Source organism: Cricetulus griseus, chromosome 4 (genome assembly GCF_003668045.3).
Source record: "Cricetulus griseus strain 17A/GY chromosome 4, alternate assembly CriGri-PICRH-1.0, whole genome shotgun sequence".
NCBI classification, from domain to species: domain Eukaryota; kingdom Metazoa; phylum Chordata; class Mammalia; order Rodentia; family Cricetidae; genus Cricetulus; species Cricetulus griseus.
This window is the reverse complement of record NC_048597.1, coordinates 137,770,694-137,796,930: the sequence shown is the minus strand read 5'-3', so window position 1 is coordinate 137,796,930 and position 26,237 is coordinate 137,770,694. Positions and strand designations below refer to the sequence as shown.

Sequence of the window (26,237 nt, the reverse complement as noted above, 5' to 3'; positions counted from 1 at the left end):
TAAAAACTTGATAGAAACTACAAAATAGAATGGGGAAAAAGAAAGAAAAAAATTAAAAATAATGCCAAGACAAAGCATTATGAAACAAGGAACTTCCAAAAAATACCATTGGGTTTGTTTTGTGTTGGCACTCTACTGCTGGCCCTGGGGCCTGGGATTAAGAGTTGTTTGAATACCCAGTGAGACTCCAGTGGAGAAAACTAGTTTTTTCACTGAGTGGTTATCAGTTGTAGGAGATAGCTTCTGTGTTAGGAATGGGGACTTGTGTCCACTTTGCCTCCCAGCGCTAGAGCCTTATTTGGGTTAGAACTTGGTAGAGAGGCTGTGAGTTCATGTGTGTGTCAGGTCTGGTGTGTTTGTTAAAACCTTGTTTCCTTGGAGTTCTTCATCCCCTCTAGGTCTTACAGTCTTTCCACCTCCTCTTCTACAGAGTTCCCTGAGCCCTGAAGGGGAGGGCTTTGATGGAGGCAACCCATTTAGGGCTGAGTGCCATGGTCTCTCACTGTAGTTTGTTGTGTATGTCTGTGTTTGTTCTCATCTACTGCTGGAGGAAGCTTTGCTGAGGATGGTTGAACAAGGCAATGGTCTACGAGTACAGCAGAATGTTAGTAGGAGCCATTTTATTGCTAAGTCTTAAATTACATATTTTGAAGCTACAGTCTTATTTAAGAAGTGGTTAATAAAAGCAAAGCTGGCTCACTGTAACTTCATTGTTATGACCAAGTGTTTGACAAGCAATTTAGTGGGGAGGGGTTTGGTTTGGCTTACAGTACAGCCCATCATTGTAGGGAAGGCATGGTTTCAGAAGTGTTGGGTAGTTGGTCACAGTTGGTCAAGAAACACAGGAAGTACAGGAAATGGGGTTGGGCTATTAAACCCCCACCCCAACTCACTCTTTCCAGCAAGAGTGCATCTTCTAAGGGTTCCATAACTTTCTAAAACAGCGCCACTAGCTGGGGACCAAGTATTCAAACACATGAGACTGCCGGGACATTTTGGATTCAAGTCACAGCACTAGTGTTTGCTGCATACAGAGTAACAACATTTTGTGAATTCTGTTTCAAAATTAGGGAAACCGAAGTACAAGGAAGGTTTTTTTTATATTTAAATTAGAAACAAGCTTGTTTTTTTTTATTTCAGTTACAAACATGATTGAATTACCTGACAATCCCAGTTCCCTTCTCCCTCCCTTCCTCCCCTACCACCTTCCCAACTAAAACCCTACCTATCGCATATCCTTTCTTCTAATCTATACCTGACTCAACCTTTCTGCTCCCTCATGACCTCTGCATCCTTCCTCTTCTTCCCTTGTCATTCTCATAGCTCCCTCCGCCCTCTTCCCATGCTCTCAATTTGCTCAGGGGATCTTGACCCTTTCCCCTTCTCCAGGGGACAAAGTTTATCTCTTTTAGGGTCCTCCTTGTTTACTAGTTTCTCTGGCAGTGTGTATTGTAGGCTGGTAATCCCTTACTCTATGTCTAAAATCCACGTATGAGTGAGTATATAACATGTTTGTCTTTTTGTGATTGGGTTACCTCTCTCAGAATGGTTTCTTCGAGTTCCATCCATTTTCCTGCAAATTTCAAGATTCCATTGTTTTTTTTTTTTTTCTGCTGAGTAGTATTCCATTGTGTAAATGCACCACATTTTCTCTACCCATTCTTTGGTTGCAGGGCATCTAGGCTGCTTCCAGTTTCTGGCTATTACAAATAGTGCTACTATGAAAATCATTGAACAGATGACCTTGTTGTATGAATGTGCTTCTTTTGGGTATATGCCTAGGAGTGGAATTGCTGGATCTTGTGGTAGACTGATTACCATTTTTTTTGATGAGTCGCCATACTGATTTCCAAAGTGGCTGTACAAGTTGGCACTTCCACCAGCAGTGGAGAAGTATTCCCCTTTCTCCGCATCCTCTCCAGCATAAACTGTCATTGGTGTTTTTGATTTTAGCCATTCTGACAGGAGTAAGATGGTATCTCAGTGTTAGTTTGATTTGCATTTCCCTGATGGCTAAGGATGTTGAACACTTTCTTATGTGTCTTTCAGCCACTTTAGATTCCTCTATTGAGAATTGTCTATTTAGTTCTGTACCCCACTTTTTAATTGGATTGTTTGGGGTTTTGGAGACTAGCTTCTTGAGTTCTTTGTAAATTTTGGATCTCAGTCAGATGTGGGGTTGGTGAATATCTTTTCCCAGTCTGTGTGCTGCCGTTTTGTTTTGCTGACTGTGTCCTTTGCCTTACAGAAGCTTCTCAGTTTCAGGAGGTCCCATTTATTAATTCTTGATCTCAGTGTCTGTGCTACTGGTGTTATGGTCAGGAAGCAGTATCCTGTACCAATTAATTCAAGGGTATTTCCCACTTTATCTTCTAATAGGTTCAGTGTGGCTGGATTTATGTTGAGGTCTTTGATCCATTTTTACTTAAGTTTTGTGCAGGGCGAAAGGCTTGGGTCTATCTGTAGTCTTCTACATGTCCGCATCCAGTTACGCCAGCACCATTTGTTGAAGATGTTCTCTTTGTTCCAGTGTATATATTTGGATTGTTTGTCAAAAATCAGGTGTTCATAGGTGTGTGGTTAATATCAGGGTTTTCAACTCTATTCCATTGGTCTACCTGTCTATTTTTGTGCCAATACCAAGCTGTTTTCAGGACTATAGCTCTGTAATAGAGCTTGAAGTCAGGGATGGTGATGCCTCCAGAAGTTCCTCTATTGTACAGGGTTGTTTTGGCTATCCTGAGTCTTTTGTTTCTCCATATAAAGTTGAGGATTGTTCTTTCAAGGTCAGTGAAGAATTGTGTTGGGATTTTGATAGGGATTGCATTGAATCTGTAGATTGCTTTTGGCAGGATTGCCATTTTTACTATGTTGATCCTGCCTATCCAAGAGCTTGGGAGATCTTTCCATTTTCTGGTATCTTCTATTTTTTTCTTTAGAGACTCAAAATTCTTACAGTACGGTCTTTCACTTTTTTGGTTAGTGTTACTCCAAGGTATTTTATGTTGTTTGTGGCAATTGTAAAGGGTGATGTTTCTTTGATTTCTTTCTCCACCAATGTGTCATCCATATATAGTAGGGCTACAGATTTTTTTGAGTTAATCTTGTATCCTGCCACTTTGCTGAAGGTGTTTATCAGCTGTAGGAGTTCCCTGGTAGAGTTTTTCGGTCACTTATGTAGACTATCATATCATCTGCAAATAGTGAGAGTTTGACTTCTTCCTTTCTGATTTGTATTCCCTTGATCTCCTTTTGTTGTCTTATTGCTCTAGCTAGAACTTCAAGGACAATATTGAAGAGGTATGGAGAGAGTGGACAGCCTTGTCTTGTTCCTGAGCCTCTCTCCATTTAATTTGATGTTGGCTTTCGGCTTGCTGTATATTGATTTTATTATGTTGAGGCATGTTCCTGTTATCCCTGATTTCTCCAAGACCTTTATCATGAAGGGGTCTTGGATTTTGTTAAAGGCTTTTTCAGCATCTAGTGAGATGATCATGTGGTTTTTTTTCCTTAGTCTGTTTATATGGTGGATTACATTGATGGATTTTCGTATGTTGAACCATCCTTGCATCCCTGGGATGAAGCCTACTTGATCGTGATGGATGATTTCTCTGATGTGTTCTTGGATTTGATTTGCCAGTATTTTATTGAGAATTTTTGCATCAATGTTCATGAGGAACATTGGTCTGTAGTTCTCTTTCTTTGTTGTGTCTTTGTGTGGCTTAGGTATCAAGATTATTGAAGCCTCATAAAAAGAGTTTGGTAATGACCCTTCTGCTTCTATTGTGTGGAATACTTTGAGGAGAATTGGTATTAGCTGTACTTTGAATTTCTGGTAGAATTCTGCACTGAAGCCATCTGGCCCTGGGCTTTTTTTGCTTGGGAGACTTCTGATGACAGCTTCAATTTCATTAGGGGTTATAAGTCTATTTAAGTTGCTTATCTGTTCTTAATTTAATTTTGGTAAGTGAAATCTGTCCAGAAATTGTCCATTTCCTTTAGATTTTCAAATTTTGAGGATTATAGGTTTTCGAAGTATGACCTGATGATTCTCTGGATTTCCTCTGTGTCTGTTGTTATGTCCCCCTTTTCATTCCTGATTTTATTAATTTGCATGTTCACTCCTTGTTGTTTGGTAAGTTTAGATAAAGGTTTGTCTATCTTGTTGATTTTCTCGAAAAACCAACTCTTTGTTATATTGATTCTTTGTATTGTTCTCCTTGTTTCCATTTTATTGATTTCAGCCCTCAATTTGATTATTTCCTGGCGTCTGCTCCTCTGGGGTGTATTGGCTTCTTTTTTTTTCCTAAAGCTTTCACTTGGAAGCACAAGGAAGTTAAATGCGACTTTCCATAGGTTCTACTGAATTAATAGAATTTTCACTTATTTTAAAAAATTTAGAAGAAGCCCGGTGGTGGTGGCACATGCCTTTAATCCCAGCACTCAGGGGACAGAGGCAGGTGGATCTCTGTGAGTTTGAGGCCAGCCTGGTCTACAGAATGAGTTCCAGGACAGGCTCCAAAGTAACAGAGAAGCCCTGTCTCAAAAAACTAAAATAAAAATTCAGAAGTATGTTATTCACTCTGGCTCTTTAAAGGACAGTTTACATTTGAAATATTTGTATTTTAAATTATCTGTCTGCTGTATCTTTAATATAATTTTACTATTTGGCTGTGACATATTCCTCAAAATAGTATGTCATGAAGTTTATTTTATAGCTTTGATTCTTCAAGAGAATGTACTTAAAAATCAAAGTATTTTTGGTTTTGTCCACGTTTTCTCTGTATTTTGCAGATGACTTATTTTGTCTATATATTGGGTCCAGGCTCAACTTAGGTAAGATTTATTGTGTTCTTTTGAAGAATGGTGGAAATCAGTATCTTTCAGTAAGATTTAAAGATATTCTATCAGTGACTGACTTACGGTTCATAAATAAGTCCTAGGAACTTTTCTTTTCTTTTTTTTTTTTTTTTAGCTTTTGCCACATTAAAAGGCTTCATTTATTCTTTATTGCAGAAATGTGGACCACCAGTTTCCTGGGCAAGCTGTGCCACCTGGGTTCCCAGTGTACCCTGCTCTCAGCCCACTGCAGATGCTGTGGTGGCAGCAGATGTATGCTCACCAGTATTATATGCAATAGTAAGTCTGTCTGAGTTCACTGTTGTAGCTGTTCTGTTAATGGCTTAGTATTTGTTCTCTTACCTTATCTAAGTTGATTTGGGATTGCATTTGTTGTGCCATCACTTGGTTGCTTCAAAATTACTGACTATGAATTTATGAACTTCTCAGAAGATACTTATTTCAGATTACTTTACTAACAGAAAAAGAATTTCTCTTCATTTTACATCAGCTAGGCCTGCTCTTTACCCCTTCTTCGTGCCCCTGATTTCATTTAGCAATATTCAGATACTTTTTAGACATAATATAGAAGGCCAAGAAGAGAGTTTCCCTGTAAGGCTGCAGATCTACATGGAGACAAAAGGTCAAAGGAAAAGGGCCATAGGAAGTGTAGGGCTCAGCGTGGCCCATATGGTTACTGCTCTCATTGTTGACTTTGGCCAGAGGAACTAGGCTTCTCATCAGTGAGTCATGTCCTTCCTGTGTTCTCTCACTTATTCTCATCCTATACACTCATCTACACTGACCAGCTGCTGCTGTTTTCTCTCATCTTCTGGTTTGTGTGGTCCTGTTTTTCTTCTCTTCCTTTTTTTTAATCTTTCTCATGCTTTCCCCTTCCTTTTAACAGTAACAATCTTTGCTCAGTTTGACAGATTGACTTGCTGACACCCAGGAATCTGTCCTGGCCAGTGCTCTTAGATTTCTTTCTTCTGTGGCTGCAGTTGCTAGCTCTCTCACTAGTTTTGTTTTTTTTTTTTTTTTTTTTTTTTTCCCCTTCTGTGCTTTCTGTGTTGCTGCTTGCTTGGGAGATTTCTAGAGTAATTGCTTTTGCTCTAAATTCAGAACAACTAAATTTTGTCTCCTTCATTCTTTAAATGCCTTTTCCTTGTGACTTCCTCTATTAGTTGTCAAGAAAGCTCTTGGCCTTAACCATTTAGATTCTAGGTTTTGTTATCTCTGAACCCAGTACCTTACAAAAATAACATAATTGAGCATCTGCTCTTTCTTTGAATCCTGCTTCCGAAATTTCAGCCAAATCTTTTTTCATTTTAAATCTGTTTTACTTCATATTAGTCTTCCTTTCTATCTTACGCTGTAACTTTATCCTACTTCAGATAATAGTGCATTAGACGTATCTTCTCCTTTTTTTTCTTTTGCTCCAAATGTCTACTGAGTTTCTTGCCTCCTATATATCTCCCTGTACAAAGCTTAACTGCTTTATGAACCTCTTATACTAGTATTTGTTCATAAACACTGGCTTCAGGGAGACTGTACTTTTTAGTGTCATGGTAACAGCTATCTTTTAATTATAACTTTGTGCTTAGTACTCTGCTCCACCGTTGGTTCTGTTTGTGACCTCCATGAGAACCATGTAAAAGGAGTGAGACTTTGCTGTCACTTGCTATTGAGTCATATTACTTTGTGTGCGTCATTTAACTTTTGAGTCTCAGGTTCTTAGCTATAAAATAGCTTGCACATGTATCATAACCATCATGAGATAAGAAATGTTGTAGAAACAAAAGGCTTATTTAGAAACAAGGTATTTGCACATTGGTTTAATTAGGTGTTTATATCCCAGGGAGCATTTCCTTAATTTTCATTACGTATGTTGTCTAACTTTATTCATAATTTAAGCCTTTAAAAATACTTAATAGTAAAACAAAATACAAAATAGTAAAACAAGTCCCTATGTTTGAGCTTCAGTATTTACAAAATCATGTCAATCTTATTCTACAAACTTTCCTTTTTCTTGTTATAGTTTAAAAGCAAATCCCAGCCATGTTTTGTTTTTAGGAAACCTGTAATGAACAACTTATTCTAACTTTATTTTTCTCTGTGAGACAGGGTCTCATGTAGGCAAGATTGGCCTCAAAGTGGCTATTTAGCCAAAAATGACCTTGAACTGTTGTTCTTAGAGCTTCCACCTCCCTAACGCTGGGACTATAGGCACATGCTTGCTGTCATACCAGTTTTATGTAGTACTAGGCATGGAGCTCTGGGCTTTCATGTCTGGTAGGTTGGCACTATATTAACTGAATTACACCTCCAGTCCTTTTTCTGACTTAAAAATGAAATTTCTTAAAATTGCATATTTGCATTTCGTGTGTGTGTGTGTGTGTGTGTGTGTGTGTGTGTGTGTGTGTGTGTGTACATACGTGTGTACTGTGTCACATGTAGAAGCAGGGGAAGCTTATGGGAGTTGTTTCTGTCCTCCTACTGTATGAATCCCGAAGATCACAGTCTGGTAGTCAGGCTCAGTGGCAGGTGCCGTAACCCCCTGAACTGTCTTGGTAGCCCCGTTCTGATTTACACAGGCACATTATCAGCACTTTAGAGGTCACAATTCTTTCTCAGATGACAAGAACCAGTAATCCTCAAGTGGAGTTGCCCCAAAACTAGGATTGGGATTGAGAAGTGATTATCCAAGATTTTGTGATACCTAAGACGTTTAAAAAATGCATTGTATGCTGTTCTCTGTCACGTCTACTGCCTTGTGATAATACCTATCAGAATTATTGACTTTTAAGGTAATCTCTTAGAAAATATCTGTCACATTATGCCACTCAATAAATATTTGTGGACTCAATGAATTAATTCAAGTGTGGAACAAATTTTGGCATAGATCAGAATTTGGACTTCTAAATAAATTAAAATGGAAAAATATTAAAAGAAAAAAATAGCATAGTAAAGTTTTTTTAATGTTTTGGTAACTGTTACAGTCAAGCTGCAGTTACAGCTCAAGCCACATCAAGTGCCAGTCCAGCCCAGCCTGCTGCATCACCGTCTCTGAATTTGGCACATGTTCCTGGAGAAGAGCCTCCACCAGCTCCCAACCTAGTGGCCCAAGAAAATGGGCCCATGAATGAGAATGTCCAAATGAATGCACAGGGTGGGCCAGTGCTCAACGAAGAGGACTTCAACCGTGACTGGCTAGACTGGGTGTACACATTCTCTCGAGCTGCAGTTCTCCTCAGCATTGTATACTTCTACTCTTCCTTTAGTCGGTTTATCATGGTAATGGGAGCCATGCTGCTGGTTTATTTGTGAGTGACGGATATTAACTGTTTGTGGTTTCTTTTAGTTACTTCTGAAACAGTTTATCACAGATTATAGCATAATGTAGTCAGTCAGAAACACTGAATGAAGGACTTTTAATATTGTTGAGTATCTAGCATGTTCATGCTAACCAAAAGCAATTGCAGAGATAATGTATAAGAATATTTATCAGATATGTTTAAAAGCAGAGTATTTGTTTATTGTATTTTATATGAATTGTTAATTCAATGATTCACAGACTTTCAGTTATTTAGAAGGCAAGTAAATGCTTTCATGGGGATGTTCTTTTAAGTTATATTTATCAATAGTAAGTCATTGACTTAGAAACGTAAGTCACACTCTTTTTCTTAAGTACATTGATTTTTTTTTTCCTAGCCTTGCCTTTTCTCTAAGAGGCAAAGGAATATATCTAGTTATATTTCAATTTGAAAAAGCTCCAAAAGATTTTGTGTTTTAATATGTCACTTTGAGTCAGTTACGTCCAAGATAGGCTTTGAATTTGAATTGGGTTTTGTTTTTCTGTTAATTACTTTGAGAAATCCACTGGCTTGAAGTAAGATCCTTGTTTTTAATCATTTATAACAACATCCGCAGTAGTTTTTTCCTGAGCGACATAAGCTTATTGTATTTCAAATACAAGTGATTGTGGCTTATTTTCTCTCTTTATTTTGCTGAACAGACACCAGGCTGGATGGTTCCCTTTCAGGCAAGAAGGTGGTCAGCAACAGGTTCCTAACAATGTTGACGTTAACAACGATGGGCAGAATGCAAACAATCTAGAACTTGAAGAAATGGTAGGTTATTGACGTTTGTGTGGATTTTATAGGTAGATAGTCCTTAGTCCTGTATGGGACAGAAATTATGATGGACTCTTAGATGTTCCACAAATACCCATGGAAGGCACACAAAGAAAAGCTAACATAGAAACTGTTGTGGTTACATCTGGGGAATTTAGCTTTTAATACTGAGTCAGTCATATCTTGTTAGAATAAGTGGGAAGGATTAGCATCTCTTTAAAAATAATCTCCAAAGAAAATTGTGCCTGGATGAGAATTTCTTATATTGGCAGTTATTTACACAACACAGAACTTATTAATTTTAGACTTTACAAAGATTTCTAATTGCCCTGGATCTGTCATTTTTCCTACACACTTAGATGTCTTCTTGCTATAGAAAGTATTTAGCTCTCCCTCTGCTGTAAGTTGGTGTTTGTGGTACCAGTTACTCAGGAATGTGCTTATGTTGTTTGAAAGGAGCGTCTTATGGATGATGGACTTGAAGACGAGAGTGGAGAAGATGCAGGTGAAGATGCCAGTGCAGTTCAAAGGCCCGGCTTGATGGCTTCAGCTTGGTCTTTTATCACCACCTTTTTTACTTCACTAATACCAGAGGGGCCTCCCCAAGTTGCCAATTAGACCTGAAAAACTGTGCCAGCTGCAAAGGAGGGTTTGACTTTAGGAAAGTGGTTTAAATAACAGTGCAATTTCAAAAAAAAAAAAAAGAAAATGTATAACTTTCTTTTGATCATGTACAGAGGTCTTTTCTTTAAGCTTCTCACGCATATGAATATTTTAAGCACAAATGGACTACTAAGCGTGTGATTTTTTTTGTTTGTTTGTCTAAAGATCCTAACAGAACATAGCATAAACAGTACTGGTCTTCCAGTTTTATTCATTTCAATTATGTGTAGTTTACCAAGCAGAACCACTATGTGTTGTTTCTTTAAAGAGCTGCTAAACCTTTAAATGTCCACAGCTAGACGGCCAGCCCTTCAGTGTGTACTTTGAATAAATATATCTATTTTCTGTGAATTATCCTGAAAGTTTTAAACAGAAATGACCTCATAGTTTTTAATAAAGAAGTTTATTTACCTAAAACGTGCTAGTAGCATCTTGCCCACCCATAAAGCAATAAACTTCTCAAAAATCTTAATTTTGACATTTGAATAAATGATGGAAACTTTCTATTTTAAGGACACATGTCACATCAGGTGGAATTAGTATCCTAAAAGAAAAAAAAGGCAGCTCTTCATTGGAATTAAGTGATACAAAATGTTTGATATGGCAGTACTTTTATAAAATATGCTGGAAATTGCTCCCTGTAATTTTTTAAATAAAAAGTCAATTATGATAAATAGCCTTATGGGATGGATATTTATTCAAGTTCTTCAATACTAGTTGTCCTACAGAAGTATCTTTAAATTTCACAAGTGTTTGGAAGGGTTAATGTCTTTCTGGTCAGTTTGGTCTTCTTTCATTCTAAAGGGAACCTCTTAGTTTCCAGGCAGTCTTGATACTCCTTGGGTTTGAATTAAGGCACCTACAGGATAGTGGCAGAAGAATGCAGAGCTATTGACTCTTGATCAGTTTATTTCCTTCTGTTGGGAGCTAGAGAGAGAAGTGCTGTGGAATCTATTGAGGTTGCAGCATTTTTGGGGTACTGTTGTCAGGGTGTTGTAGTTACAGGGGACACTACTGGGGGAAATGAGCAGCTGTCTTGTGTGTCTGCCCAGGCAGAGCCTCAAGAGGAAGATGCTGGTCAGATTTGCCTTGAGAGAGGTACGCCTGCATTCTAGGAATGGTAAATGTGTTGTTATTTTTAATTATTTTCTCCATGTTGTTAATTTCCTCATGTCAGATTTTCCAGTAAGTCTTGATTAAAAAAAAAATAAAAAAATAACTAGTCATGTCAAGCTGTGTTTTGGAGGGGCCTATATGGTGCCAAATGGCCATGGTGCTTAAAGATGGTTTTCAGATAGCAAAAGAGGCTATACCGAAGTTCAGAAACTGGTCAGAAGCCAAGTGATGACTAGTGACAACCAGGATGTGTTTTTCTAGGGTGCTTCCAGGGACTTTTTATATTCTTTACACTTGACAGAAGGGATTACATTTTCCCTGTTAAAGGTTTTATGTGTGGGCAAAGGAAGAGTGACTCAGGGGCTGCAGAGTTGAAGATATTTGCTCCACTGTTTGATCCACAGCTCAATATACTAACTAGTTTCTCTGGGTCTGCCACCATTTCACTACTAAAATTAGACATTTCCAGGTAGTGGGTTTTAGACCACTTTTGGATCCGTAATTGTGTAGTTCAGTGACAGGATTTTTTTTTTTTTTTTTTTTTTTTTTTTTGTGTCAGTTAAGCCTTGATTCCACCTCAAATTTTAGTAGACTGTGGTGAGGCAGCCACCAGTCTGTTGAATCTTGAATGGTGGCACTGTAGCTGCAAAACTGGACCAGGCTCTGGCAAGTGGGTTCTTCACTAGCAGGTTGTCTGGGAAGCCAGTGGGGCCAGCTGGCTCACTCCACAGCTGAAAGGGCCAGCCTTGCAGACGCAAAGTGGTGGCAACTTCTGTGTAGTGGGTACAAAGCACATTTATTGACTCATTTCTCTCTCTCTCTCTCTCTCTCTCTCGCTCTCTCTCTCTCTCTCTCTCTCTCTCTCACACACACACACACACACACACACACACACACACACACACACACACATTATGCTTTGGATGTTCCAATATTTAGACATTTAGAAACATTTATGCAGAACAGGAATCCATGACAATGCTTCCTGAATGTGTCTGTTATGGAGCAGTGCAAGCCTTTTCTTAAAGGTTCCCATAGAGCCTGTGAGAGCTGTCCTCCCAAAGAGAGCAGAGCCATCACTCTGTGGTTTGAGCTTTCGGGCTTATTTCCTAGCCCGGACTCTTAGGAAGGAATCTTTGCCCAGCACAGTGAGGCTCAGCCCTAATGAAGACTCATCTCTTCCTATAGCAACCCCCCCATGGGTGCAGCTGTCTTTGCTCTATACTTCTGGGTACATCCCAGAGGTACCCGTCTTGGGGACCAGTTTGGAAGTCATCCTGTCAAAAGGCCACTGCTGAGTTCTGACTCTTCCTCTAACTGACCTGCTTTACAAAATGAGCATGTCACTCCCTGCACACACTGTTTTCTGAGTATGTGCAACAGCTAAAGCCTGAGCGAGCCAAGGCTGCAGAAGAGGCAGGTGAGGAAATTGGACATGCATGGTCTTCACCAGTCACCCTTCTCATGGAAGAAGCACAGAAGAGGCTTTTGGGCCATCTTGGCCACTTACCTAGTGAAAAAGAGAATCAGCTGGAATGCTTTAGGGACAAGATCTCCTGAGCAAATTGGGAGCATGAGGAGAGGGGAGAGGGAGCTAGGAGAATGAGAAGGGGAGAAGAGGAGGGGTGAGGAAGACATGAGGGAGCAGAAAGTTTGAGTCAGGGGAAGAATAGAGGAGAGCAAGATAAGAGATACCTTAATAGAGGGAGACATTATAGGTTTAAAGAGAAACCAGGAGCTAGGGAAATGTCTGGAAATCTACAACGATGACACCAACTAACAATCTAAGCAACACTGGAGAGGCTACCTTAAATGCCCTCCCCCGATAATGAGATTGATGACTAATTCATATGCCATCCTAGAGCCTTCATCCAGCAGCTGATGGAAGTAGAAGCAGACACCCACAGCTAAACACTGAACTGAACTGGAATCCAGTTGCAGGGAAGGAGGAGTGATGAGCAAAGGGGTCCAGATCAGGCTGGTGAAACCCACGGAAACAGCTGACCTGAACAAGGGGCGCTCTTGGTCCTCAGACTGATAGCTGGGAAGCCAGCATGGGAATGATCCAGACCCCAGGAACATGGGTGTCAGTGAGGAGACCTCGGATATCTATGGGGCCCCTTGTAGTACATCAGTACTTATCCCTAGCATAGGAATGGACTTTGGGAGCCCATCCCATATAGAGGGATACTCCCTGAGCCTAGACACACGGGGTGGGCCTAGGCCCTATCCCAAAGGATATGACAGACTCTGAAGACCTCCTATGGAAAGCCTCACCCTCCCTGGGAAGCAGAAAGGGCATGGGATAGGTAGGGTGTTAGTTGGGGGGGCAGGGAAGGATGGGAGGGAGAGGAAACTGGGATTGACATGTAAAACAATCTTGTTTCTTATTCAAATAAAAAATGGAGGAAAAAGTATAAAAGAAAAAAGTGAACTTTCATATGCTTAATTATTGAAGTGAAAGCTTTTAGTTTGCACCATTAAATATATTTATTGAGGATTATGGAGTAGATAAACACATTATTTTATTCTTGTGTAATAGATTGACTTTTGAAAACTAGTCATTTAAAAAGTGCTTGTGAGAAAAACTGATAATTGCAAATACAAGGTTTATAGCGAAAAAAATCTAAAAAATAAATAAAAAATAAAAACTATTGCTGATGTTCAAGCATATGCCATATTCCTTCTGTTCAAGTTATGTTTTCATTGTTGTGATAAGAACTACGACCAAAAGCAACTTGGGGAGAAAAAGATTTATTTATTTTTTTTTATTAAAACTTAGTTTATCATGAAGGGAAGTCAGGGCAGGACCTCAAGGCTGGAAACTGGAGGCAGGAACTGAAACAGAGATTATGGAGGATGCCTGCTTACTGGCTTGCTCCCCATGGCATGGCATGCTCAACTTTCTTATACCACACAGGATCACCTGCCCTGGGTTGGCCCTGCCCACAATTGGCTGGGTGCTTCCAAATAAATCACTAATCAAGGGAATACCCTGCAGACTTGCCTGCAGGTAGTCTGATTGAGGCTTTTTCTCAGTTGAGGTTTCTATTCCCAGATAACTGACTAGCTTGTGTGGAGTTGACAAAATACTAACCAGCACACCTGCTCTATAAAAAGCTGGTAGTAGGTTCCTATGATCCCAGTGCTGTAGAGGTGGAGACAGATTCCTGGGGCTCACTTGACAGCTAGCCGCAACATTAGTGAACCCAAGGTCCCCAGTGAGAGAACCTGCCTTAAAAACCAGGTAGATGACTCTTGAGGTTAGCATCTAGCCACCACATGCTTGTGTGCACACACTTGCACGCAAACATGAAAGCATACGCTAATGACAACAGTGGCGTGTTTCGATTTCTGTAGTGTTTTCTAAAGGAGTGAAAGAATAATAGAATATGACACAAACAACTCAAAAGAACAGCTAAAAGCAAGACATAGGAAAACAACCAATAGAAACAAAGAGGAAACGAGTTTGATAGCCGAAGCAGCCATCCCTACATCGAGCACATGTGAACTAAGTTTAAAGACCGTGTTAGTCTGGATAAAGAACCAGACAGAATGATGCTACCAACACCAATTTAATGTAAGGGTACAGAAAAAAGGGTGAGGAAAGACCTACCAAACAAGCAAGAGCTGGACAGAAGCTGGAGTGTTCAGCACACAGGTAGACCTGGTAAGAAGCACATAAGAACACACAGCATGCTAGCTAACTGGGCTGCTTTGCAAGCACAGGGGAATGCTGTCCTGTCTGGCCTCGAGCTGGTCAGAGGAGCCAGACTCAGTATGTGGGAGAAGAGAGAGGGTGAGGCTGAAGGAGGAGCTAGTTTCCAAAACAAGCCAATTGGTGTCATGGTCCCTGCTCCCACTCACAGGGTGGTTCCCAGAAGTCAGTTTGGCTATTTTTGGCAAATCTCATGAAGTGTTCTCTGAAGGTTTTAGTTTAGAAAAGGATATAGAGCAGTTGTTCTCAACCTTCCTAATACTGCAACCCTTTAAACAGTTTCTCATGTTGTGATGATCCCCAGCCATAAAATTATTTTCATTGCTATTTTATAACTGTAATATTGCCACTGTTGTCAACTGTAATATAAATATCTGATGTGCAGGATATCTGATATGCTACCCCACAGGTTGAGAACCACTGGTATAGAGGATGAGAAGGAATTCATGCTTCTTGGGGCCTACTACGGATTAAGCACTTATGAGTTTGTAGGAAAAGAAAAGTTAAGTATTAGAAATGGCCAGGAACCGAAGAACAAAGCACAGTAAAAGGAGAGGAGGGGTTGTGAGACCCCAGAGCTTTTCCCTGGTGAATCTGGTTCATCACACTGGAAAGTTAGAGCACACTTGGTAAGTCTTTGTGTATTGCTTCTTGAAGATTGTGACCCTGTTACACTCCCAATGATGCGAAGGAACCGCAAGGGGTAGATGACTGCACTGTGTTACTCTGAACACTAGGTGGTGATGTAGCACCACATAGCTCTGTGCTATTGACTTTTTTTTTTTTTTTTTTCCAGCTCTTGGGGACCCCGATGGGAAGGATGCTACCTTACCTTAGCACAAGAAAGCATGTAAGAGAGGAAATTCTTGACCTTGGTAATATGGTCTTGATGTAAAACTCCAGGAATGTTGACGACCATGGTTGCTAGTTACACCTGTTTCTATCGAGGTCTGATGAGCCAGCCACCTTAGGTATTCACCCGCTCAGAGGGTTCTGTGAATGAGGTGGGGGGATATCTAGATAGCTGAGATATCTAGAAGCTTGGTGCTGTGGAAGGTGTTCAGAGATAAGAGATTTAAATGTTCCATTTATCTATAAGCCTTGGTGGGGGTGGGAGGTTGGGGAGATGCAGTCCTGCTCCTACCAGTTGTGTTCCCACCCTCCTCCATCTGCTCAGAGGGTTTACTGGTGACTGCAGAGTCTTCCTGCAATTCTTCCTTTTTTCAGGCTCCTCCCAGACACCCTGGGAACTAACTGCAGAGATGCTTTGAAGGGAGCCACTCTGGGGGTTTTGATGGTTTGATCTCTTAGAAGGATCCTCTCTTTGAGAGACAAAGGCTGGGGATGTGCCCTGTCAGTGAGGAGCCAGGGCCACTAAGTGCAGCTTGGGTGATGCATGCTGTGGAACAACTGTTAACAATTGCATAGAGCCTACAGCTTAGCTAGTCATGATGCTCCAATGTACAAATCATGCTTTTGACTACTGCACTATGGCTGTCTTCAGTATTAGCATTTGAAAAGATGGGTAAACCGTATACAGGATTTTTTTCAATACTGTTTTTTTGTAATGTTCTGTAAATCTGAAATTATTTCAAGCTTGGAAGTAGCATAAAATTTTACTTTTCCATGGTTATAGAATATTTTAGATAAACATAAAAACAGGGAAAATGGAGGTGACCCTTGAACCGGTGATCCAAAGGTGCTGGTTTGGAGATGGGGCACACCCGAAATGAAATGCTTTTTGAGAAGTTGCCCAATTATTGAGGATGTAGAGTTAGTTCCTGATGGTGGAACTGGAGCATTGTTTCCTAAGCAAGAGCCATTTAAATATTGGACAACAACCTCTGCAATTGCACAAATCTAGTCACATGTTAAGCGTTTACTTCATGAGACTCCAGCCCAGGCCATATGCCCCACTTAGCAGTTCTCTAGGGAAATTTTTGTTTTTTTCCTAATTTCATAATACAGGGATTTAGTCACTATTGCCTAAAATGAAAAGATCTAAATCAAGATGGTCTTAATTGCTAAATGCTGTTTTTTTTTTTTCATCATTCTTTAGCTCTTAAGATCTGTACTTAAAAATTTGAAGGTTTTAGAAAAGTTACAGTGAAGTTACAAAAATAGTAGGATCATGCCGGGTGTTAGTGGCACATGCCTTTAATCCCAGCACCCAGGAGGCAGAGGCAGGTGGATCTTTGTGAGTTCGAGGCCAGCCTGGTCTACAGTGCCAGTGCCAGGATAGGCTCCAAAGCTACACACACACACACACACACACACACACACACAACACACACAAAAAAAAAAAAAAAAAAAAAAAAACCCTGTCTTGAAAATCCAAGAAAAAACAAAAAACAAAAATAGTAGGCTCCTATCTGACCTGCTCCTGTTATCCTCACATTAGTTTGGGACATTTGTTGTAGCTAATAAACCAATTTTGATACGTTATTTTAAAACTATAGCTTATACTTTCTCAGACATCCTTGATCTTGAATGGATGTCTCATTTTTTTGTTCCAGAATCCTTTCCATGTTCTGATAATTTTCCTTCTCTTGACTATTTAGTCTATTTACAGCTTCAAAACTATCAGGGCATTTTGGTTTTGAAGACCTTGTCCATTTTGAGAGTTATGGGCCAGGTATTTTATGAGTTGTTCTTCCATTTTGAATTGCGCTAACCCCATGAGTAACTGGGGTTATGTGCTTTTAGGAAGATACCAGAAGCTAAGTGCCATTTTCATTATGTTTTGAGGCACATGCCATCAGCATGACTTAGCACTGTTGATACTGATTGGATTACTTCACTGAAGTAGTCCGTACTTCCCTGGGAAGCTCTTCTTACCTTCTTGTCACAGGGGCTCTTTGGAAACTGAAGGACTGGGTAAGTGTTCTCCACTCTGAGTAGTGTGTCTACATACATCATTAGAAATTCTCCCTCATGGAGGCTCTTTACCTGGTCATTTATTGGTGTCTCCTGTTTACCTGGTCATTTATTGGTGTCAGCTGGGATTTATTCTACTTATTTGTACTTTGGGTTTTAACCCAATTCCTGCTTTGTTTTGTTGTTAAATCCCCTCCAGCTTTCCCTATAGGAGCTCTTTCTGAGAGGTCTAAACTTCCTCCATTTCACAAGCAGGGTCTAAGTTTCAGTTTTTTAAAGCAAAGTACTATTAATCAAAACATCCCTGATGACAGAGAGAAAGCACAAGCAAAGCCTGAGTCAGCCCCACAATGTCTCAAGGACAGTTCCTGCACACCTTGAAACTTACCTAAGTATGTCCAAAGATAGAACCTCAGCCAATGACCTAACCATCCCTGAAATTCCCCCTAGCTGTGCTTAAAAGGAGTCTGCATGCTTCTGTCTGGGTCATTGCCGTTTTATACAGGTGTTCGGCCCCAGCATGCTGGTATAGGAATAAACATTCTTTTCTCTTACATACTATTTAAGTCTGGGGTCTTCCTTCAGCATTTTCTTGGACCCTTAAATTTCAATGGACTCCTGCATTCACTGAGATGCCCCACCACTGGGCATTTTCTTCTGGACACTTCCTCATGTCCTAGAGCTTCAGGCTCCTCTTGGGTGTTTTCTCCTCCAGTACTTAGAATCTGCCATTTCCATAGTGAGCTGGGATCCCCTCTAGTGCTGGGACCCTGTCTAGCTTGGATCTATCTGTGCAGGTCTTGTGCATGCTTCCACAGCCTCTGTGAGTTCATGCGTGCATCAGTCCTGTTGTGTCCAAAAAAAAAAAAAAAAAAAAAAAAGTTTCCTTGGAGTCATCCATCATCCATGGCTCTTAGAATCTTTCCACCTCTTCTTTGGTATCAATCTCTGAGCACTGAGGGAGGGCGTTTGGTGAAGACATCTCATTTAGGACTGGATTCTCCGAAGTCTTTCACTCTTTGCATATTGTCCTGATGTTTGTCTCTCTCTTAATTTCCATCTACTTGCAAGAAACTTCTCTGATGTGGGTTGAGTGAGGCACTGATCTATGGGTATAGGAGTCATTTTTTTTTCCTGCTGTGTTCCTTTAGCAGAATAATAATATTAGGTTTTCCCTAGACCTGTGATCTATCAGTCTCAGATTCTCGGCCACATTAGCAGTGTCAGGTACGGGTTTCATCTCATATAGTGGGCCTTAATCCAATTTAAAAAAAGTGTTACTCCATAACATTTATGCCACTAATGCACCAGTATATCTTGCAGGCAGGTCATTGTTGTAGGTCTCAGTGTTTATAGTTGGGTGATATTGATGATTATTTTTCTTCTCAGGTAATGTGCAGAGTACCTTGCAACCGTGTTCAATGATATAAACAAGTACTGTCTTCAGAAATAGCGCCTTACCATCAGATTTTGGAAAGCCACCAACAGCCTTGACAATAATCTGTGATTTTTGTCAGGGAGGTTCCATGAGCCACCTATGGCTAATAACTCTACAAGATGTAACTTTCCCGGCACTGAAGGTTTTGCATGGTGGTATAGTATGTCTAATTGGAGCATCGTCTCTCCTATTATTTGGTGACTTCATTTAGATTTCTTTCATAAGTGAATATATTTTAGGAAGTTTCTATAGTGGTAGATCTTCTTATGTGTAGGGACTGGTGTTGGCTCAGGTCCCCGAAGACCCTGTTCTCAGCACAAAGGAGATTTATTTGCACCAGAGGGATGGGGGCAGAGAATAAGAGACAAAGACAGGAGCTAGAGGATAAGGGAGAGTGGGTAGGAAACAAGGGAGAGGGAAAGGGGTATTTGTCCCAGAGAGGCATGACAAAGGATGGCCTCTACACAGAGAGGAACAGACATGGCCCATCGGCAAGTAGTGGTTTATATAGGTAAAAGGAGAAACCCTGCATTAAGATGAGGTGTTTAATTTTAATTGGACATGTTAATGAGGTGAGCCAAAAGAGGTTTTTTGATTGCTGGACTTCAATACTTTGATCACTAGACCTTGATAGTCAGTCTAGGGAGTAACCTTTTTGGATAGCTTTAGGAATGTAATCTAAGGGTTTTTAGTAAGGCTGAGGTATTAGGGGAGAAGGGCAAGGAAGGCCTGCCAGAGCCATGTTTGCCATGCTTGGGCTGGCCAGAGTCCCCTCGATATTGTTTTTCAAAAGACTTTTAGTGTTACCTGTCCCTTTATATCCCCGATCCGCCCCCCCCCCCCCCCGTGCTGGCTAGTCTTATGTCAACTTGACACAAACTAGAATTATCTGAAAGGAGGGAAACTTAATTGAGAAAATCATTCCATAGGATCCAACTAACTGTAAGGCATTTTCTTAATTAGTTATTGATTGGAGAGGGCCCAGTCATTGTGGGTAGATCCATCCCTGGGCAGGTGGTCTTGGGTTCCATCAGAAGCAGGCTGAACAAGCCATGGAAAGAAAGCCAGTGGGCAGCACCCTCCTTAGTCTCTGCATCAGCTCCTGCCTCCAGGTTCCTGCCCTGTTTAAGTTCCTGTCCTGACTTCCTTCAGTGACAACAGCAATGTGGAAGTGTAAGCCTAATAAACCCTTTCCTCACCCCCTCCACCCTGACCTCTGCTAAGAGCCCTCTTCCAGTGGCTGATGGAAGCAGAGGCAGACACCCACAGCGAAACACTGAAATGAACTCTGGAACCCAGTTGCTAAGAGGGAGGAGTGAAGAGCAGAGAGGTCGGAACCAGGCTGGTGAAACCCACAGAAACAGCTGACCTGAACAAGGGGGAGCTCATGAACCCCAGACTGATGTCTGGGAGTCCAGCATGGGATCCCCTCAACGTGGATGTCAATGAGGAGGCCCCAGCACTTCATGGGACCCCTGGTAGTGGATCAGTATTTATCCCTGGTGTAAGAAGGGACTTTGGGAGCCCATCCCACATGGAGGGATGCTCTCTCAGCCTGGGCACATGGGGGAGGGCCTAGGCCCTGCCCAGGATGATTTGACTGACTTTGGGGAAGCCCCAAGGAGGGCCTTACCCTTCCAGGGGAGCACAGGGGGGATGAGGTGGAGGGCTGGTGGGAGGTTGGGGGGAGGGGAGGAAGAGGGAGAAGGGATTGACATGTGAAGCAGCCTTGTTTCTAATTTGAACTAATAAAAAAAAATAATCTCTTGGGAAAAAAAGGTTAGAGAAAATGTTTTTAAAAACTACTTGTGATTATTGCCAATACTTATAGCTATAAGATTTATCACAATAAAACTTTATAAAACAAACAAAAGATAGTTCAGAGGCTAAAGATGTTTACTGCCAAATCTCATCACCTGAGTTTCATTCCAAGGACCCACAAGGAGGAAGGAGAGAACCAACTCTTAAAAGTTTTCCTCTAACCTACACACACACACACACACACACACACACACACACACACACACAATTAATTAATTAAATCAAAATAAAGAAGAATAGCACCTTAAAAGGGGCAATTTCCACTCCACCTCTGGAAGCATAATTCTAGGCTAATTTCTTTCATCAATTAAAAAAAATCTTCAAAAAAATAAACCCTTTTCTCCCCAACTTGTTTTTTGGTTATGGTGTTTTGTTACAGCAATAGAAACCCTAACTAAGACAGACCCTCTCCCCATTTAGTCCTCTAATTCTAGTTTCCCTTTTATCTCTTCATAACCCTGTATTCTATTTCCTCCTCCTTGAGACATTTCTCCTCTGGCTCCTTACTAGATACCTAGCTCTGTGGTTATATAGATTATAGCACACATATCCAAAACTTAAGAGCTAACAATCACATATAAAACATGTAATATGTACCTTTTTGTGTCTGTTTTACCTACCTGGGGAAGTTTTTTTTTATTGTTAGCTTCATCCATTTATCTGTGAATTTCATAATTTCCTTTTTATTAACAGATGAGTAATATTCTATTGTGTAAATGTCCCACATTTTCTTTATTTATTCATCAATTGATGATATCTAGGCTATTTAAAATTTCTGGCTATTATGAGTAGAGCATCAGTGAACATGGACAAACCAGTTGTCTCTGCAGTAGGATGTAGAACCTGTGGGTCTATGTTGAAGAATGGTATAGTTGGTTCTTGAGGTAGATTGGTTTCCAGCTTCCTGAGGAACCATCACACTGATTTCCATAGTAATTGGACCAGGCGATCCATATGGGGGAGAGTTGAAGGGATTGACCATGTTGATGGTGAAGGGGGACCCCAGAATGACTTCCAGAAGCAGACAAAGAAGGTAGCATCTGCACACCCACTCCAAGTACCACCCACTCCAAGATGCTGCCTCAGTACCATACTTAAACATGAGGATGAAGTGCTTTGATGAAACTCGTCCATGTTATTAGCACTTGACTTGTCAATGATTTACTAGTCATATCCTTACTTTCTTTTTGGTACTTGGCTTGGATTAATTTTGAATAGCTTTTGAGGGCCTACAGAGAATCCCTGTGAACTTAAAATGCAAAGTATTTTCTTCCCTCTGATGGACATGTTCTGTTAGGTGCCCCGATGTAGATGCCTATTGTTTCCAAGGCTCACTCATGGCTTGCCTAATGAGATCCCTGAAAGGGCTTGTAAATCCTCAAGGAAGCTGAAGCCAGGCTGTCACTCAGACAGCTGGTCATCTTATGGTTTTTATAATTTTATGGCACTCTTATAATAGTGCCAATATTTTCTTCCTGCATAGATACGTGCTTCTTAGCCACATTTTAAAATCTGTACAGACAAGCCATGGAGTGCTAACACAAGAGGCAGGAATGAGTTATCTCTTAGGGAAATGGGGCACTGTGACAGTGGTTATGTGTGATGGGAAGTTCTGTGCGAGGGTAGGGCCGCATTCCCAGCCTCTTCAGGGTAAAGGTGATGGCCTGCAGCAGTTCTTCCCAATAAAGAAGAGATATGTTCTCTTTGAAAAGGGAAATTAGAGCAGTGAATGTTCTCTCTGCTTTTTCTTATTTGTCCTATTTCAATAGAATTTTAAATTCTAAGGTGGTAGAATTATAAGATAGTGAACCAGTGTCTTCAGTTACTACTACCAGAGCTGTGAAGAATGTGTGTCTGTGTATAGTCTGTTCCACCTTCTGTGGTTTCTGTTACTATATCCTGAAAGTATTAAATGGAAATGTCCCCAAATGAACAAAGTGTAAGTTTTGAGCTGTGCACTGTTCTGTGTTGTTATTGCACTACCAGCTTAGAGGGACCTGACAGTGCCTGTTGCCATCTTTCCCACATCATCTCATCATGCAGACACTGTGTCAGCACATGTCAGCACATAGGTTAGGCAAGTACAGTCCACTAGAACATTCTGAGCAAGCACAGCCACAGAACTTCCATTGCAGCATATATGATAATCACTTTGTTTTATTTTATTTTTTTTTGAGACAGGGTTTCTCTGTATTACTTTGGAGGCTGTCCTGGAACTCGCTCTGTAGACCAGGCTGGCCTCGAACTCACAGAGGCCTGGCTCTGCCTCCTGAGTGCTGGAATTACAGGAGTGTGCCACCACTGCCGGGCTCACTTTGTTTTATTAGTCATATGGATGCATCTTGACATGACCACAGGCTTATTGATTCATCACTGCCAAGATTGCCCTTGAGTAGTCCTAGCCTGCTTCCCTACATAGCTGTGCAGCAAAAGATAAAACTTTATGTAAATTCTTGGAGTCGTATGTGGCCTTTACCATCAGATACTTTATCCAGGGATCTATTTCTCCCTTTCATATTATCTTAAGATAACTGGGATGATATAGTTACTTTTGTCTAATCCATAAATACATCTCTCTGATTCACATTTTGGGAATTCAGCTGGTTTTGTTGCACCTAGGACCACACTTCGGTCATTCCCCAGGACATTTTTTATTCTGTATAATTCCAGATCTGTCTGCCTCTCTTCTGTGTTGCTGGAGTTTCTTTCCAGTGAGGTTTCTATTCTGCCTGGTCCCAAAGCCAATTAGCCCCAAATAAACACACAAAGACATATTAATTTATCAATTATTGGCTGATGACTTAAGCTTCTTATTAGCTTTGTCTTAATTATTAACCCATTTCTATTAATCTATGTATTGCCACAAGGCTGTGGCTTACCAGTAATCTCCTGCATGTTATTACTTGGGCAGCATGGTGTCTCTTCATGGCCCCTCTGCTTCCTCTCCCAAGTCTTCTCTTGGTCTGGTAGACCTGCCTATACTTTCTGCCTGGCTATTGAGCAATCAGTGTTTTATTCATCAACCAATAAGATAAACATATATACCGAAGGACATCCCCCATCACTTCTGCCATTAATGTGGGACCACTCTTTAAACATTAGGACCCAGCTAAAAATGGCTTCATGTTATCCACTGTTTCAGATATCCATTAGACTTTGTGGAGTGTATCTCCCACATAAAAAGGAGAGCCTCATAAATGTTTGCATATGCTTTAAATTTATTAGCATACATTTTTTTAGACTTCAGCACTATTTTTTAAATTTTTTTTATTAGTTCAAATTAGGAACAAGCTTACTTCACATGTCAATCCCTTCTCCCTCTGTCCCAGCACTATTTTTTTTATTATTTTTGCATATGAATGGGTTTATGATAACATTTTTGTTCTCTGTATGAGTTGTAAGTCAAGGAGATTGTATGACCTGCCTGTGACTGCCACAATACGGCAATGCATGTACATGAGCATCTTCTGAGGCAGTCACATGCTACCTTTTCCTAAACTGGGTAATGTACACATGGGTATTAGTTTCACTAGTCTTTGGATTTCTTACATTTCAAATACTTCTGTTTGTCTTGTGCGTTTCACAATAAACACTTAAATCCACTGTCTTATGTACTGTGAGTTGAGAGTTAGTTGACCTATTTTATCTTGGTCCAGCTGAGAGCTCATGGGAGCAGACATTGGAACAGTGTTTTGGGAGAAACTATTTCACAAACTACATCAAGAAACATTCTCTTTTTATAGAGTCATTTCATTTCTGGCAGCTGAACTTAGGAAAATAAACTTGGATAAAAGTTCATGCAGAAGGATGTTCACCTGTAACATTAGCAATCGTGGTGAGAAGTGGAGAGAGAAAGGTGGTTGTTGGAGTGCATCAACTCAGCGGAATGTCAGGCAGCTTTTCAAATGACAGTTGTAGACATTGTGATGTAACTTCCAAGATGGCAATGCCGCTATATAAGAAAAACAGTATACAAAATTGCATCTGTAAGAGGATTATAGCTATGTAAAATCAAAATGAAGCAAAAATCTTTGACACTGCCACATCCAGTCCATACCGGCTAGTCTTTAGATCATTACTTTGAAAAAAAACAACAGTGATGTAGTTATACTCCAATGTAGATGCCTTATTGTTGTATAGCTATTTCCTCTGGATTGAATCACTCCCTGACTGGAGCAAGAAGGAGGGCGCATAAGACTTTGGAAGCTAACAAAATTTACGAAACTCAGGAAGTATGGGCAGTTCAAGATTCATAGGTCTCTCCTCAAGGCGGTGAAAACAGTATACATTGTTTACAAGGGACTCCTGAGTGGAGCTGATTACAACTTGGGTACCGAAGTCCAGAGATGAAACTTTCCTTAGTTGTCTCCCATGTCTTTTCAGTGATGCAGATACCCATGCTCCTTTAGGCAACTCTTCACTCGTGCTCCTGTAAGTAAGCCCAGTAAATCCATTAGTTCACCTACCTGGGCTTGGTGGGATCATTTATTTGTTCGGTTGTTGATGCCTTGTTTGTGGTGACTAGAAGCTTGTTTACATGTCTCTAGGGAAAACCATGCAACACATTTAGACAGAAAAATGTAGACATGTTTAAAGTTATGTGTATGATATCTTCTTATAGAATAACTTTTTAAAAATTAAAACACAGATTTAATGAGATTCAACTAGGCAGTCCATTGAAATACCTGAGCATACTTATGTGTAAGGACTGTGAGGAATGAGAGGGAGTGGCTGCTAAGGGAAGGGATGGTGGTGCCACTGTAACAGGTGAAGTTCCCAGCTCTCTGCCCAGTGAGTGGGAGATAACCTCTAGTCTCCCATGTGTCTGGGACCTTGCACTACATCATCTGCATTTTTGTACAAAGATAGTTAGGCATGTCTTACTAAGACACTCCCTGCTCCCTCTGAAAGAACAAACCACCCTCCCCTACCACAGCAAGTTTAAGCTTTGCTCTGTTGTTTACTCTTTCCAGCTAAGCAGCCATACTTCAGAGCAGGGAAGCATTTTACTACATCTCCAAGGTCTTTAATTGCCTTATAATTGTTTGTCTTTGGAAACTGTCAGGGTGAGGGAATCACAGATCACACACACACAGAGTTTAGAAATAGAAAGAAGGGAAGACACAACAAAGATGTAAAAAATGCCCATAATGAACTCATGCATCTTGAGGAAACTTCTAATCTAATGAGAATGGATTTTGTTGAGACGATTGTACACCAACAATTAATTATTCATGGCAGAGACATCATTAAGATTTCATTTTGTTTAAAGGCCTCTAAGTGACTTAGAAAATTGGGTTAAGCAGGAGAAGAATTTCAAGAAAGAGACAAGGGAAAGCTTTTCACTATATTGACTTTTTAAATATTTTCAAGATAGATATTATGAGTTGGCACATAAATTATACTCTGACTGAAAATGACTTGCCTGGACAACTGTCTGTGCATTGGTAGATGGTATGCCAGCATGACAAGATGAAAACAGGTTGATGGTGTTGTGAAAGGCTTAGTTATTTATTCCAGAATTCTATAATAATTCAATTGGGTGTGAGTAGACCGAGTCTCTGTGAAATAACAAGATTTTGCAACCTGTGACATTTTGTGTCCTGTAGGAAGCGAATGTATAGTCTGACCA

General features: G+C 40.5%; 1 protein-coding gene and 1 long non-coding RNA gene across 2 annotated transcripts in view; both read left to right on the top strand.

Annotated features, from left to right (window-relative positions):
- The window catches only part of Herpud2 (HERPUD family member 2), a 42,192-nt gene extending 31,881 nt beyond the window's left edge, over positions 1-10,311 (top strand). The window contains exons 5-8 of the mRNA XM_027411699.2: positions 5,017-5,139; positions 7,839-8,162; positions 8,855-8,969; positions 9,429-10,311. Of these exons, the coding sequence (XP_027267500.1) occupies positions 5,017-5,139; positions 7,839-8,162; positions 8,855-8,969; positions 9,429-9,590 (724 nt within the window). The 3' untranslated portion in view covers positions 9,591-10,311. The remainder of the gene's footprint in view (positions 1-5,016; positions 5,140-7,838; positions 8,163-8,854; positions 8,970-9,428) is intronic.
- A 2,780-nt stretch (positions 10,312-13,091) lies between these two features.
- Positions 13,092-19,988, top strand: LOC113835275. The gene is made up of 3 exons (XR_003484651.2): positions 13,092-15,098; positions 15,266-15,440; positions 18,736-19,988. It is a non-coding gene; the product is annotated as an uncharacterized LOC113835275 (long non-coding RNA).
- Positions 19,989-26,237: the final 6,249 nt, after the last annotated feature.